The sequence below is a fragment of the Helianthus annuus genome, chromosome 6 (assembly GCF_002127325.2).
Source record: "Helianthus annuus cultivar XRQ/B chromosome 6, HanXRQr2.0-SUNRISE, whole genome shotgun sequence".
NCBI lineage: Eukaryota > Viridiplantae > Streptophyta > Magnoliopsida > Asterales > Asteraceae > Helianthus > Helianthus annuus.
In genome coordinates this window covers 64126622-64139815 of record NC_035438.2, presented here as the reverse complement: position 1 = coordinate 64139815, position 13194 = coordinate 64126622, and the positions used below count along the sequence as shown (strand labels likewise).

Genomic DNA, 13194 nt, shown 5'->3' with positions numbered 1-13194 from the left:
TCGGAATGTTGTCCTCGGTATCATGAATAGAGCCTGATTGATGATACAAACTATGTTATGTATTAGTGATTTTCTCGTTTGTACCTTAAGTGGCATTGTTGAACCGGCTATTACTAGGCCGGACAAACCAACTCGAAAAAGAATTAGCTAGTGTTTAACAAGTTGGGCAACTAAATCGTGGGCCATGGTCTTTTGTTATTGCGCAATAAGCAACCCAAAAAAAGAGAACTGAACAGGGTTTGGACCCGACGCAAATCATAGGGTTAAAATTGGAATGTAACCTTATACTTTGAACCCGATCAAATCTGACCAGAACTGGTTTCAATAAGGTCAAACTCGAACCTTTCTCCCTCAAAAACCAGTTTCAACCCGACTCAATTCGGCCATAAAGCGGTTTTGACTTTTGTTTACCCAACTTGACCTGGTTTCAACCCAAATGGGTTTGGCCCAGAACCCGATATGTGCATCTCTACCTGATGAAACAAAGAATAACACCTAGGCTAATCTGTGGGTTTATTCCTTCTGTGGGTTCAATCTCTTATCTTACTCGTTGAAATGACCTGGATCCTGCAAAACAGCAACACCGTTAGTCTCGTTAAGAGGGGAATATGGGGGTTTCCCTCTTAACCAGGCTCTGGCGTGAGAATAAGTACTGTTCTGAGGGAGAATAAACAGTGTGTGTTTAGTGTGTGAGAATAGAGAGCAAAAGATCCTAAACCTGAATGATGAAGGGTCCTATTTATAGCCGGAGGGTGAAGAAGGGAGGAGCAGCTGTGCCAGCTGTGGTTGTGCGCCAGCTGTCCGACCAAGGGGAATATCCTCTTGGTCTCCTCTGCCATAGTCGGAGTAGTGGTACACGTGGCGCGCTTACATTTGTTCATGTTGGAAACCCCGTACTGGCGTTGTCAGCTCTGCCCCCTGATTTGTCGCAGGTCTACGTGTCGTCCTGCCACTGGTGACACGTGTTGTCCTTTTTGTCGGATGGAGCATCTTTGGTGCCACCTTAGCGTCTTCCAGAAGTTTCTAGAAGCTTCTGGATTGCTTTGCTGATGTAGGCGCCATGTACGCTTGAAAAGTGGTGTGGCCCCTGCCATGTAGGCAGGGAATTGGGACCATACCTCTTCAAGTCCCCCCAGTCCAGTGTGCCTTCTAGTTGAGTTGATCGTCTAGGAGGGATTCTGGACTTATAAGGGTAGTGGTTTTTATGGCGGTTTGTATGGCGCGTGGAATTTGGCAACTTGAAAAGCTGAGCCAAATGGACGCATGGCGCATGGGTTTTGGCAACCTTAAAAAGTTGAGCCAAAATGGACGCATGGCGCATGGGTTTTGGCAATTTAAAAAAGTTGAGCCAAATGGACGCATGGCGCATGGGTTTTGGCAACTTAAAAAAGTTGAGCCAAATGGACGCATGGCGCATGGGTTTTGGCAACTTAAAAAAGTTGAGCCAAATGGACGCGTGGCGCATGGGTTTTGGCAACTTAAAAAAGTTGAGCCAAATGGATGCATGGCGCATGGGTTTTGGCAACTTAAAAAAGTTGAGCCAAATGGACGCATGGCGCATGACGCATGGCCTTTGTTGTTTCCTTCTAAAGGAAGTTTTGTTGTCTTGGGGGGAATGTTGGTGTGACTGTCTGGTGCCCCTGTCTTATCGGAGGTGAACAGGCGCCTTTTCAGTTTCCGTCAGTTACTTTTCTGTCACGTTGTCAGGCCTTGTTACCTATGCTCCCGAAAAAAGAGGTGGCGTCTTCTCTCTCTTCTGACGTGTCTCTCCCCCATTGATTGCTTTTCCTGGACTCTGACGGCCCACTACCCATCGCATTAAATGCGATGGGTATAAATAGGAGGCGGTTCCTCCTTCTTTCCTCACTTTTCAAATTTTTGAAGTTTTGGTTCTCTCCATCTCCTTCATCTTTTCTTCTTTCTTTGCTTGAACATTTGTATTTTACTTCGTATCATCTTCGTTATGTCTGGTGCAAATCCTTCTCAGAGGAAAAGGAAAAATAAAGGGAAAGCTCCCCCTGGCCCTGACCAGGCGATTATAGGATGGAAGGAAGAGGAGTTCCATAATCTTGTGAGGGAGATGGGTTTTCATCCTGGATGGGGAGCCCAATATCCGACTCCTGGTTCTACTGCCATGGATGCACCTCCGGGTTACTTAACCTTATATGCTGCATTCTTTCGGGAGGGTAACTTCAGGCTTCCCATTACCAAGTTTACTTCTTCGGTGTTGAGGAATTATGGGCTTCATATTTCTCAAATTAACGCGACTGGGCTTGCGCGTATTACTCACTTTAAGTTTGTTTGTAGAGCTCACCGTATTGATCCGACGTTTGAGATGTTCAACGTCTTCTATAGTGTTACGTACACCAATGGCTTCCATTCTTTCAATGCCCGGACAGGTGTTTCTCCCGTTTGCTCCGTTCCTTCGAAGAGCTTGCACGATTGGAAGCAAAAGTTTTTCTACATTCGTCGCGGTGTTATTCCGGTGGATATGCATTACCGGTCGGTTGGTGAAGGGATCCCGAAGGTGGACGTTTTGGTGGGTTTTGCTGAAGAAGGTTGGTTCAAGAAACTAACAGAGAAGGCAACTGCCATTTCTCAGTTGGAGGAGATGGCCCTAGTTGGTGCTGGGATGAGTTTGTTGTGGGTGCCGAAGAACCCCTTGGGTGTACCCGTTTATGGTTACCAAGGCAAATGTATGTGATTTCTTCGAAGTATGTTTGAATTATCTTGTTTTTTGTGCGTTCTTCCTTATTCTTTTGTTTTTTGCAGTTGGATATAGTCTAATAAATGTTCTGGACCCGAAGGTTGCGGGTGCCATGGTTGAGGCGATCTAAGAAGATGGAAAACCGACTTGGTTAAACCAAATTCGAGGCCTTTTTTTACACCCAACTGATGAGAGTTTTACTAGATATGCTAATGTTGCCTTAGGTGAAGATGATGAAGATGACCCTATTGATCCTATTCGAGAGGAAGTTGTTGTTCTCTCGAGTGGAAGTTCCGATAGATCTTTTGAAGGTCTAATTTCGCGTTGCGCGCGTGCAGGTACCGCGCAGGCCGCTGGCAACGAGCCTGTTCATGAGGTTGCTGGTGATGATGCAGAGATTCCTGTTGCTCCTTCTGCTCAGGTGGAGACAAGGAAGAAGACAAAAGCTGGTAAGCCTGAGAAAGGGGAGAAGAGGGTTGAGAACAAAACAACTGGTACTTTTCGTGAACGACCCTCTACTCTTCCTTTTCTAGATTATGTGGTCGTATCTGATACGTTGTCTGGTTTAGGAGCTGGAGAGAAACCACGCGGGTCTGATCCAGATGATCGCGCTACCTTGACGGAGCATATGAGGAAGAAAGACCTCGAAGATAAAAAACGTAAACTTGGCGAGCAGGCCGCTGCTCTTCTTGCTTCGAAAAAAGCTAAACTCTATAAGGAAGCTCCTCCTGCTCCTTCTGAGTCTGAGATTGATATGGGTTTTTTTAGTGGAGGCCGCGGGAATCTCTTGGAGGAGATATTTGCTGCTTCCGCCCCTACTGGTAATGGTTTTGTAGTTGTATACTTCTTGCATGTTTCTTTGAGTTATATATGATTGTTGTGGTTGCTCCATGGCAGGAGTCAAGACTGGCAAGGGGCCTCGTAGAGTGGATGTTTCACAAATCACTCCTCCGCAGTCTCCTCCGTCAAGGACGATTGGCTTGACCCCTCCTCGTGATGATCCTGGGGAGAAGAAGAAAGAAGATGAAGTGATTGCGGAGAATGTAGGTGAAGGTGGTGGCGATGTTGCAGGTGTTGCCGGTGCCGGTGGTAGCACAGGTGGTGAAGGTGTTGGTGATAGAGGTAAGGGTGTGGAGACCGAGGTGGAAACCAGTGAGGCCACCCCGCACCAGCCTATCTATACCAAGCGCCCCCCAGGTGGTGATGGTGCTACTTCCGATGTTGTTCGTAGCCCGCAGTTTGAGCATGTTCATGCTGATTCCTGGGATACAATCCTGCTTGTGATGACCTGCCGCACGCTCCTCGGTGGAATCTGACTCAAGGTTCCCGGATGAATGATTTGGGTAATTGTCATGATTTCTTATCTTTGTCTCTCCCTCCTGCGGAAAGAATGTTCCAAAAAAGGCGCAATCGCTTCGAGTTGTTGGACGATCATGTTCGTGCTGGAGTTAATTTCTTCGCCACTTCTCAAGAGATTGTGCGCGAATGGTGATTGATGGGGGGAAGAGATGGCTGAGTTTGAGGATGCGAAGAGGGCGTTAGCTGAGGAGAGAGAAAAATTTAATGCTGAAAAGAAAGGTTTGCAATGGAGGCTTGCTGATGCTGAGCAGAAGCTTGAGGAAGAGAAACAAGTTAACATTCAAAAGCAGAAAGACTGGGAAACGGCCTGTGAACGTACTAATGATGAGATGCAATCTCAGGGCGATGCGATTGTTCGGTTATCTGGTTAAAAGAAGGAGCTTGCTGATGAAGCGCATCAGGCGCGTGCTGCGTTTGAGAAGCGGGAGAAAGAATATGTTGCTCGCATCGACAAGCTAGAGCTCCTTGTTAAGCAGAAAGTTTCCGAGTGTGAGGCTACTGGAAAGCTTCTCGAGGAGAAGACTTCTGAATGTGCAGCTTCTGACGGCCTTGTTGAGGAGATATCTGCTGATTGCAGATGGTTGCTGTCGCGCGCGGTGCCTCTGGTAACTTCGCTTATTTTCGTTTCTTTTTTGGTATGTTTTGACGATTCCTCTTATGTTGGTGTTTGCTTGTTTGCAGCTTGCTGACCGTATTGTGAACTCTCCTGAGCTTGCCACGTATATGTTTGAGTTGGGTCAGGCGGGATATAATAGTGGTCGGAAGTATGGCTATTCTGAGGGTAAAGCTGCGGCTATTAATAAGGAGAAGGACCACCACCTTTGAGCTTTACGCGGAAGATTGTAATGGCAGGTATGCTGCAAAACGTAAAGAGTTTGCATCCTTGGAATTTGCCGTTGTTAAAGCTGCGGAGAAGTTAGCTAGGAAGGTTGATGGTGTTGCTTTGTTGAATAAAGCTCTCGGGGATGAAGCAAGTACAGCGGGAGGCGCTGGTACTGGTTCTTCTAAGTGAAAGGTTCCGGCCTGTGTGCCGCGTATGGCCTTAGACGGCCCTGTAATTATTGGTGACTTGTGAACAATTTTAATTTCTGCTTTATCTGTTTATGTTTGTGAACGACTAATCATGCTTGATCCTTTTATGTTAATTTTTGCCTTTGTTTTACGCGAATTTTGTTACCGTCATAATATGTGCATGTGAAATTACTTTGATTAGGTGTCACGAATGAATAATGGCGCTGACAGGTTGTGTTGTGTTAATTACAACGTTTGTTCTGTCGTATTTGCGCGTAAGTTAGTTTGTGACTACGAAGTGATCGAGTTGCAGGTTATTGTGTGGGCTCAGCTGTGCTCAGCATTGGGAGCCTTACAATGTTTATTTACCTTGCTATCGATGTTTTCGTGTTTGTGTGGGCACGAAGTTTTGTTTTGGCGTTTTGTAGGCTTTTGTTGTGTTTCTGACCCGGCTGTGCACTTGGTTGTGACGAGCCTTGGAGGTCTACAACGTTTCCTATGGTCGAGCCGTTGATGTTTTCGTGTGCGCCCAAAGTAATATATGCAGTTATGATAGGAAATTTGCAAAATATAAAGATAGCCAAACACTTCTTGTATTACGATAAATGTGTCGGCGATTTAGCCATTGGAATTACATGATTCTGTTACATATAACACCTTCTTAGCTGTTGAGCGTTCCAAGTTCGTGGAACCTCTTTGTTGTCGATGGTGCGCAGCTTGTAGGCACCCTTTCCGAGCACTGCGTCTATAACGTATGGGCCTTCCCATTTGGGAGCCAGTTTTCCAGGTTTCTCGGCGTTTGAAGCCTCGTTGTCTCTTAGGACGTACTCCCCTGGGTTGAAGGTGCAGACTCGGACTTTTGAGTTATAATATTTCTCCAGCTTCGTTTTGTATTTCGCTTCGTTGATTGCCGCCATCTCTCTTCTTTCTTCTAGGAGGTCCAGGTCGATCCTCCTTCCTTCTTCGTTGCTGATCGAGTTCATGGAGAGCATTCGTGGAGACGGCAATCCTATTTCTGCTGGTATTACTGCTTCTGACCCATAAACTAGACTGAACGGTATCTCGCCGTTGCTTGTTTTTGGCATTGTTCTATGGGCCCACAGTATGCTGGGCAGCTCATCGACCTAGCCCCTTCTTTTCTCTCCTAGCCTTGCCTTGATCCCGTCGACAATGCTTTTGTTAACTGCTTCTACTTGACCGTTCCCTTGCGGGTGCGCAACCGAAGAGAAGGTGTGTTCGATGTGCAATTCTTTGAACCATCGTTCGAGGTCGTCTGCAGTGAAATTTGTTCCATTGTCAGTGATGATTCTTAGCGGCAGGCCAAAACGGCATATGATTTGTTCCCATATGAATCTCTTGACGACGGTTGACGTGGTTGATGCAAGTGCCTTTGCCTCTACCCACTTGGTAAAATAGTCAACCGCGACTATTATGAATTTGACCGCTCTTGGGGCTTCTGGGAAAGGGCCGACCATGTCTATTCCCCATTGCTGAAAGGGCCACGCGGTTGTGACTGGTACCAATTCGTTTTTGGGGCGCATCGTCTTGGGAGCATGTCTTTGGCATCCACTGCATTTCCTCAGCTCTTTCACCGCGTCTAAATGCATCCCGAGCCAGTAGTACCCGACGTTCATCAGTTTTGCCACTACCATTCTTGGCCCGACATGTATACCACAGATTCCTTCATGCACCTCTCTAATCAAATAGTTTGCGTCTTCGGTGTCGATGCATCTCAACAATGGACCAAGGTATGACTTTCGGTATAAAATTCCATCGGCCATCTGATAATGCTCGGCTTTGTACTAGATCTTCCGCGCCTCAGCTTTGTTCTTAGGGAGTATCCCGGATTGAAGGTACATGATTATCGGAGTCATCCAAGACGTTGTCCCCGTCTGGATGACGCTTACTTCTCTGAGTGGCACGGATGGGTTGCTCAAAACTTCTATGCGCACATCCTTTGCCAGGTGTTGAAAACTTGTAGATGCGAGTTTACTCAGCGCATCTGCTGGTTTGTTCTCGCTCCTGTTTATGTGGTGCACCTTGTAGGAATAGAAGGTTTGTAGCAACGTTTTTGCTTGGCCCAGATAGAGCGCTATTACATCTCCTTTGGCTTCGTACTGACCGTTGATTTGCCCGGCCACTAACATGGAATCCACGTGCGCTTCGATATGTTTGACTCCCATTTTGATTGCTAATCTTAAGCCCGCAAGAAAAGCTTCATATTCGGCTTCATTGTTCGTACTCTTGAAGTCTAGACGCATCGCGTACGTGAACTCATGCTTGTCGGGGCTTACCAGCCGAAGCCCTGCTCCTGCGCCGTCTTCGTTAGACACGCCATCTGTGTATAACAACCACGGTTCTTCTACTTGTTGCTTTTCGGCCTTTTCCATTGCTTTACATTCTCGATCCTTATCGTCAGGTACCTCTGTCATGAAATCTGCCAACACTTGGCCTTTGATGGCTGGCCTTGAACTGAAAACCACGTTGTGACCGCCAAGTTCTATTGCCCATTTGGCTAGCCTTCCTGAGATTTTTGGCCTTGCCAGGATGTTGCCGATGTTGTAGTTTGTTAACACATGTATGACATGGTTAGCGAAATACCTTCACAGCCGTCTTGATGCATGGATCAGCGCGAGGACTAGTTTCTCCATGATGGCGTACCGAGTTTCTGGGTCGGTCAAGGTTCGTGACACATAGTAGATTGGTGTTTGGATACCTTGACGATCGACAAGTAGTACTGCTCCAACTGCTCTATCAGAAGCTGACAAATATAGTACCAAGGGTTCTCCTTTGATTGGTGTAGTTAGTGTTGCCAGCTTGATGAGACAGTCTTTCATCTCGCGGAACGCGCTCTCCGCTTCTGGAGTCCACTGAAATTGGCTTTTCTTCATACAGTTGCGCAATGTTTTGATGAACGGAAAGGATTTTGCGGCATGATTAGCTAGAAAACGATTGAGTGCTGCTAACCGTCCTGCTAACTTTTGCATCTCTTTGATGTTTGATGGGGAAGGCATTCTTTCGATCGCTTGAACTTTTTCTGGATTTACTTTGAAGCCATCTTTTGTGACGATGAAACCTAAGAATTTCCCTTCTTCCATACCGAAAGAGCATTTTGCTGCATTTAGCTTGATGCTTATGCTGCGCAGTGTGTTGAAAGTCTTTTGGATGTTCACCAGCATCATGCTTTCTTCCTTGCTCATAATCACCAAATCATCCATATATACTTCGATGTACTTGCCGATGGCATCGCTGAACGTTTCGTTCATCAATCTCTGATAGGTCGCTCCTGCATTCTTTAGGCCGAAAGGCATCTTGGTGTAGCAGTATAGCCCTGTCGGCGTACGGAATACGGTTTTGTCCTCATCCTAAACGGCCATTTGGACCTGGTGGTACCCCTTGTAGTAATCAAGGGAGCACTTCCACCTGAATGTTGCTAGAGAGTCGATCTTTTCGTCGATATCTGGTAAGGCGTAACAGTCCCGTGGACATGCCTTGTTTAGATCCTTGTAATCTACGCACATTCTCCAGCTACCGTTTGGTTTCTTCACCATCACTGGGCTTGCCACCCATGTTTGGTATCTGACTTCTCTGATGATGCCTGCATTCAACAGCTCCATTACCTGTTCCTTCATGGCATCGTGTTTTATATCGCCCAAGTGGCGTTTAGCATGTACCACTGGTTTCGCTTCCTCTGAGACATTTAACCGGTGCTCTGCTATGTGCCGCGGAACACCCACCATATCGGCTGGTGTCCAGGCAAACACGTCCATATTTTCGTGTAACAGCTTTTTGAGCGCCGCTCGCGTTAAATCGGACATCGTAGGTCCTAAGATAACTGTCTGTTCTGGGTACGCACTGTTCAGTACCCATTTTTCTGCTTCTGCGCGCGGTGCTGGTTTACTTGCCTTTGCAGGTCTGACCTCATCCGTTGCTAAGACCTCTTTGCTTGCGTATATTAATGCTATGCCCGTTTCTGTTGGGAATCCAACAGCTGAGTGTGGCGCAGAGCATATCATACTGAAATCTCCTTGGGATTCCCTTCCCAGGAGAATGTCGTGTCTTGAATGCGCGGGTAACACCATAAACGTGACATCTTCTGTTCTTGAATTTCTTCCGTCTGAGAGTAGCACCGGGAATGATATTTGGCCAAGAGGGAAAACGACTTCGTTGCAGAAACCAGTTAGTGGGTAATCAACTGGTTCCAAGCGCGCTTTATCTTCTTGGTCGAATTGGTTGAAACATTATTCGTATATGATATCCGCGGTGCTTCCTGGGTCGATGAAGATTTAATCAGTCTGATAGTGACCAATGACTCCGGAAATGACGATGGGTCTTTTTTCTCTTGGGCCACCTCTAACGATTGGGAAAACAACTTGCCTCTCGCGCCACGAGTCGTCTTGTGTGCGCTTGTTGTAATTTTTCCTTGGCCTTCGCGGACCCCCTTGAACCATGTGCGTTTCTAACTTCCGAAGCTTTTTATTGTCTGGTCCTTCTTCTCTTCACTGAATTTGGCAGTATTCACGCTTCCCGCCCTTTACCAGATGTGTAAGCTTTCCGTCTCTTAGGGCCCTTTCTATTTCCTGTTTTAAACTGAAGCAGTCGTCGGTTAGGTGGCCCGTGTCTTTGTGAAATTCACAAAAAAGGTTGGGATCTTGACCCCTCTTGTTTCGCATCTGTAGAGGTGGTTTGAACTGGTGGTTCTCGGTGGCTAGGACCTCGGAAGGGGTTTTTGTTAGTGGAGTCCATTGTTTTTCCCTGTTTTCTTTTTTTACCTCTTTCCGGTGGGCTATCTGGTTGATTGTGTGGCGCGCGTCCTCTCTTGGTGGGCTTCTCTCTCTATAATTGGAAGTTTTCCATGGTTGGCTTCTGCCCTTTCTGCCATGTCGGTCATTAGAGCTATACCCTCGCTGATGGTGATCGTCACCGGTCAACTGTTTATCTGTTTGCGCAATGGTTTTCGCTGCTTCAATGAATGTTTCCCAATCTTTGGGTCCTCCGTCCCTTCCTTTTACTCGCTTGATTAGGTCATCGCATTTGACTGCCCTCATGAAATGCGCGCGCATTATCTTTTCGCCCACGTCTCCAATTTCTAAACACTCTTTGTTATACCTCGTGATAAAGTCTTCCACGCTTTCGTGGTCTTTGCGCCATATGTTTAAACAATCAGCAGGATCTCTGGTGTGTCTTCACTGCTGGGAGAAGTGTGCAAGGAACTTCTCTCGGAAGTCAATCCATGATTTGATTCTTCCTGCTGGCAGGCTGCCGAACCATATGCGCGCTGCGCCAACGAATGTTTGAGCAAACAAATGGCACCAAGTTGGCAAATTCCATCCCCCTGTTGCTCCTGCGCCATTAAAAACTTGGAGATGATCGTCTGGGTCCATCAAACCGTTGTATTTGCCCACGTTGTGTGGCAGCTTCGTTTTGTCAATAGCGGCTGTGGCGATCTCTCTGATGAATTTTGAATTCTCAGCCATGTCGTCTGGACGATAGCTCAAGGTGTAATCATGCTCTGCTTTTGGGTTGTACCCTGCGCGATTGGTTGGTTTGTATGACTCGTGTTCTGGATGTAGCCTGCTGAACACTGTGCTTTCCCCTTTATACGTTGGGTCTTCTTCTTCGTCTTCCCATTCGGTGTTCATGTTGCGCGGGCACAGACGGCTTTGAATTGGCTTTCTTTGTGGATTATGGACATAGTTGCTTTCCGTTTCGCCATAAGTGTCGCGCGTGTCGTGCGCGCTTGGTTTTCTGATGTGTGGCACAGGTCCCTTCTCCGGGCGTAAATTCCACGCGTTGATCTGCTGAGTCGTGTGCGTACTCAGAGACCGTTGCGGTGGGGTAACGAATGCGACTGGTTAGCTTGTGCTTGGAGCAAAGCTTGTTGCGCGCTAAGTTGTGTATAAACAAGGTTTATAGATGCCATCTTCTCGGCGTACCAAGAAGCCAGAGTTTTTCCTTCGGGTAGCCCTAAAAGTGCAGAGAAATTCCGCTGTGCTTGTTCCGATGGAGCTGAGGGGCCAGCTCCATGGCTTGATGTCTGCACTGGTGGAGGTGTTTGTTGGACCATCCCTGGTGGAGGCGTGTGTTGGACTATCCCTGGTGGAGGTTGGAAGGTGGCTCCGTTTGTGGTCTGAGTGATTATCCTAGTGGGGGCTTGGAAAATGGGTCCAGTTGTTGTTTGGCTAACAACCCTGGATGCACTTCCAAAAATAATAGGAAAATCGTTGTTTGTCTTCCCTTCTTGGATGATTTCGTTCCTTTGGCTCCTTTGGATGTGTGCTGTGTCCGAAACGAGTTCAAAGGAAGAAACTTCTCCGTCCACTTGGTGTGAAGGGTTTTGTTCAGCCATTTTGGTGAGTGTTTTTCAAAAGAAAAAAAAGATGAGATTGGTTTTGCAAAAAGCGGATGACGCCAATGATGAAACACAGAATAACACCTAGTCTAATCTGTGGGGTTATTCCTTCTGTGGGTTCAATCTCTTATCTTACTCGCTGAAATGATCTGGATCCTGCAAAACAGCAACACCATTAGTCTCGTTAAGAGGGGAATATGGGGGTTTCCCTCTTAACCAGGCTCCGACGTGAGAATAAGTACTGTTCTGAGGGAGAATAAACAGTGTGTGTTTAGTGTGTGAGAATAGAGAGCAAAAGATCCTGAACCTGAATGATGAAGGGTCCTATTTATAGCCGGAGGGTGAAGAAGGGAGGAGCAACTGTGCCAGCTGTGGTTGCGCGCCAGCTGTCCGACCAAGGGGAATATCCTCTTGGTCTCCTCAGCCATAGTCGGAGTAGTGGTACACGTGGCGCGCTTACATTTGTTCATGTTGGAAACCTCGTACTGGCGTTGTCAGCTCTGCCCCCTGATTTATCGCAGGTCTACGTGTCGTCCTGCCACTGGTGACACGTGCTGTCCTTTTTGTCGTATGGAGCATCTTTGGTGCCACCTTAGCGTCTTCCAGAAGTTTCTAGAAGCTTCTGGATTGCTTTGCTGATGTAGGCGCACGCTTGAAAAGTGGTGTGGCCCCTGCCATGTAAGCAGAGAATTGGGACCATACCTCTTCACTACCTATTTCAATCAAGATACCTCCTATGAATGTTTAGTTTATGTATACTAGTAATACAACCAACAAAACTAATTAAACAAAAATTCATACTTTTGTGTATCAAACATTTACTAAGATGCTCTTATATTTATCAGCATTCTTGTGCAGTTAGGACCATCTTTAAAGCCTAAAAGATGTGAACTCCTTTTCTCTCTCTCTCTATATATATAGGAGAAGGATCCGTTAGGAACCACCCTTTATTGCGAGAACCGCAAGAACCAATGTGAACACAACAAAAAATACCTAAAAATAGCTAAAAACACACAACTTTTTTTTAATATTTAAAAAAAAAATCGCTACTTTTAGTAGCAAAAAAAAAATTTTTTTTGGCTACTAAAAATAGCCATTTTAATGTAAAAAATATTAAAAAAAATTTTTGTGTGTTTTTTTTATTTTTTTAGGTTTTTTGAGGGGTTTAGTTTTTAGCATTTAGCTTGGAGGGGGGGGGGGGTTCGACCAGATGAAAAACGGTTCTTTATCATCACAACCTACACCATTTGACTTCCCAGGACTAAGAAGTGATATTGAAGCAATCGAACGCACCATGGCTCCGCCATCACCGGCGGCCGGAACCCTTCGGATCCTTTTTCTTTGCTGCTCTCTCTCTCTACTTTCTCAGACTCTTACTTTCTCTCTCTAAAGTCTGCATCTCCTTTTCCGAAGTAGTAGCTTCAGCCTCAGTAGTGGTTGCATTGGTTCCGAATAACCGGGGGTACTTTTCTGTCATCCTGTCTTCGCGTTCCCAGGTGTATTCTGGGCCACGTTTGGAGTTCCAACGTACTCGAACAAGAGGGATTCTCTTGTTTTAGAGGACCTTCACATCCCGGTCCGTGATTTCAACTGGTTCCTCGACGAACTGCAACCGCTCGTCGATCGTGAGTTCCTTAAAAGGAATGATGAGGGTTTCATCCGATAGGCACTTCTTTAGGTTCGACACATGGAAAACATTATGAACTGCCCCGAGTTCAGCTGGTAGGTTCAACTTGTAGGCCACTTTGCCTATCTTCTCTATGAT

The 13194-nt window shown here is 46.4% G+C and overlaps 1 protein-coding gene across 1 annotated transcript; it reads right to left on the bottom strand.

Annotated features, from left to right (window-relative positions):
* Window positions 1-6879: 6879 nt before the first annotated feature.
* LOC110942553 lies at window positions 6880-8388 on the bottom strand. The gene is made up of 2 exons (XM_022184326.1): window positions 7794-8388; window positions 6880-7601 (listed from the first exon to the last, which is right to left on the bottom strand). The coding sequence occupies exons 1-2, from the start codon at window positions 8386-8388 to the stop codon at window positions 6880-6882; spliced, it is 1317 nt and encodes a 438-aa protein (XP_022040018.1).
* Between the last annotated feature and the right edge of the window lie 4806 nt (window positions 8389-13194).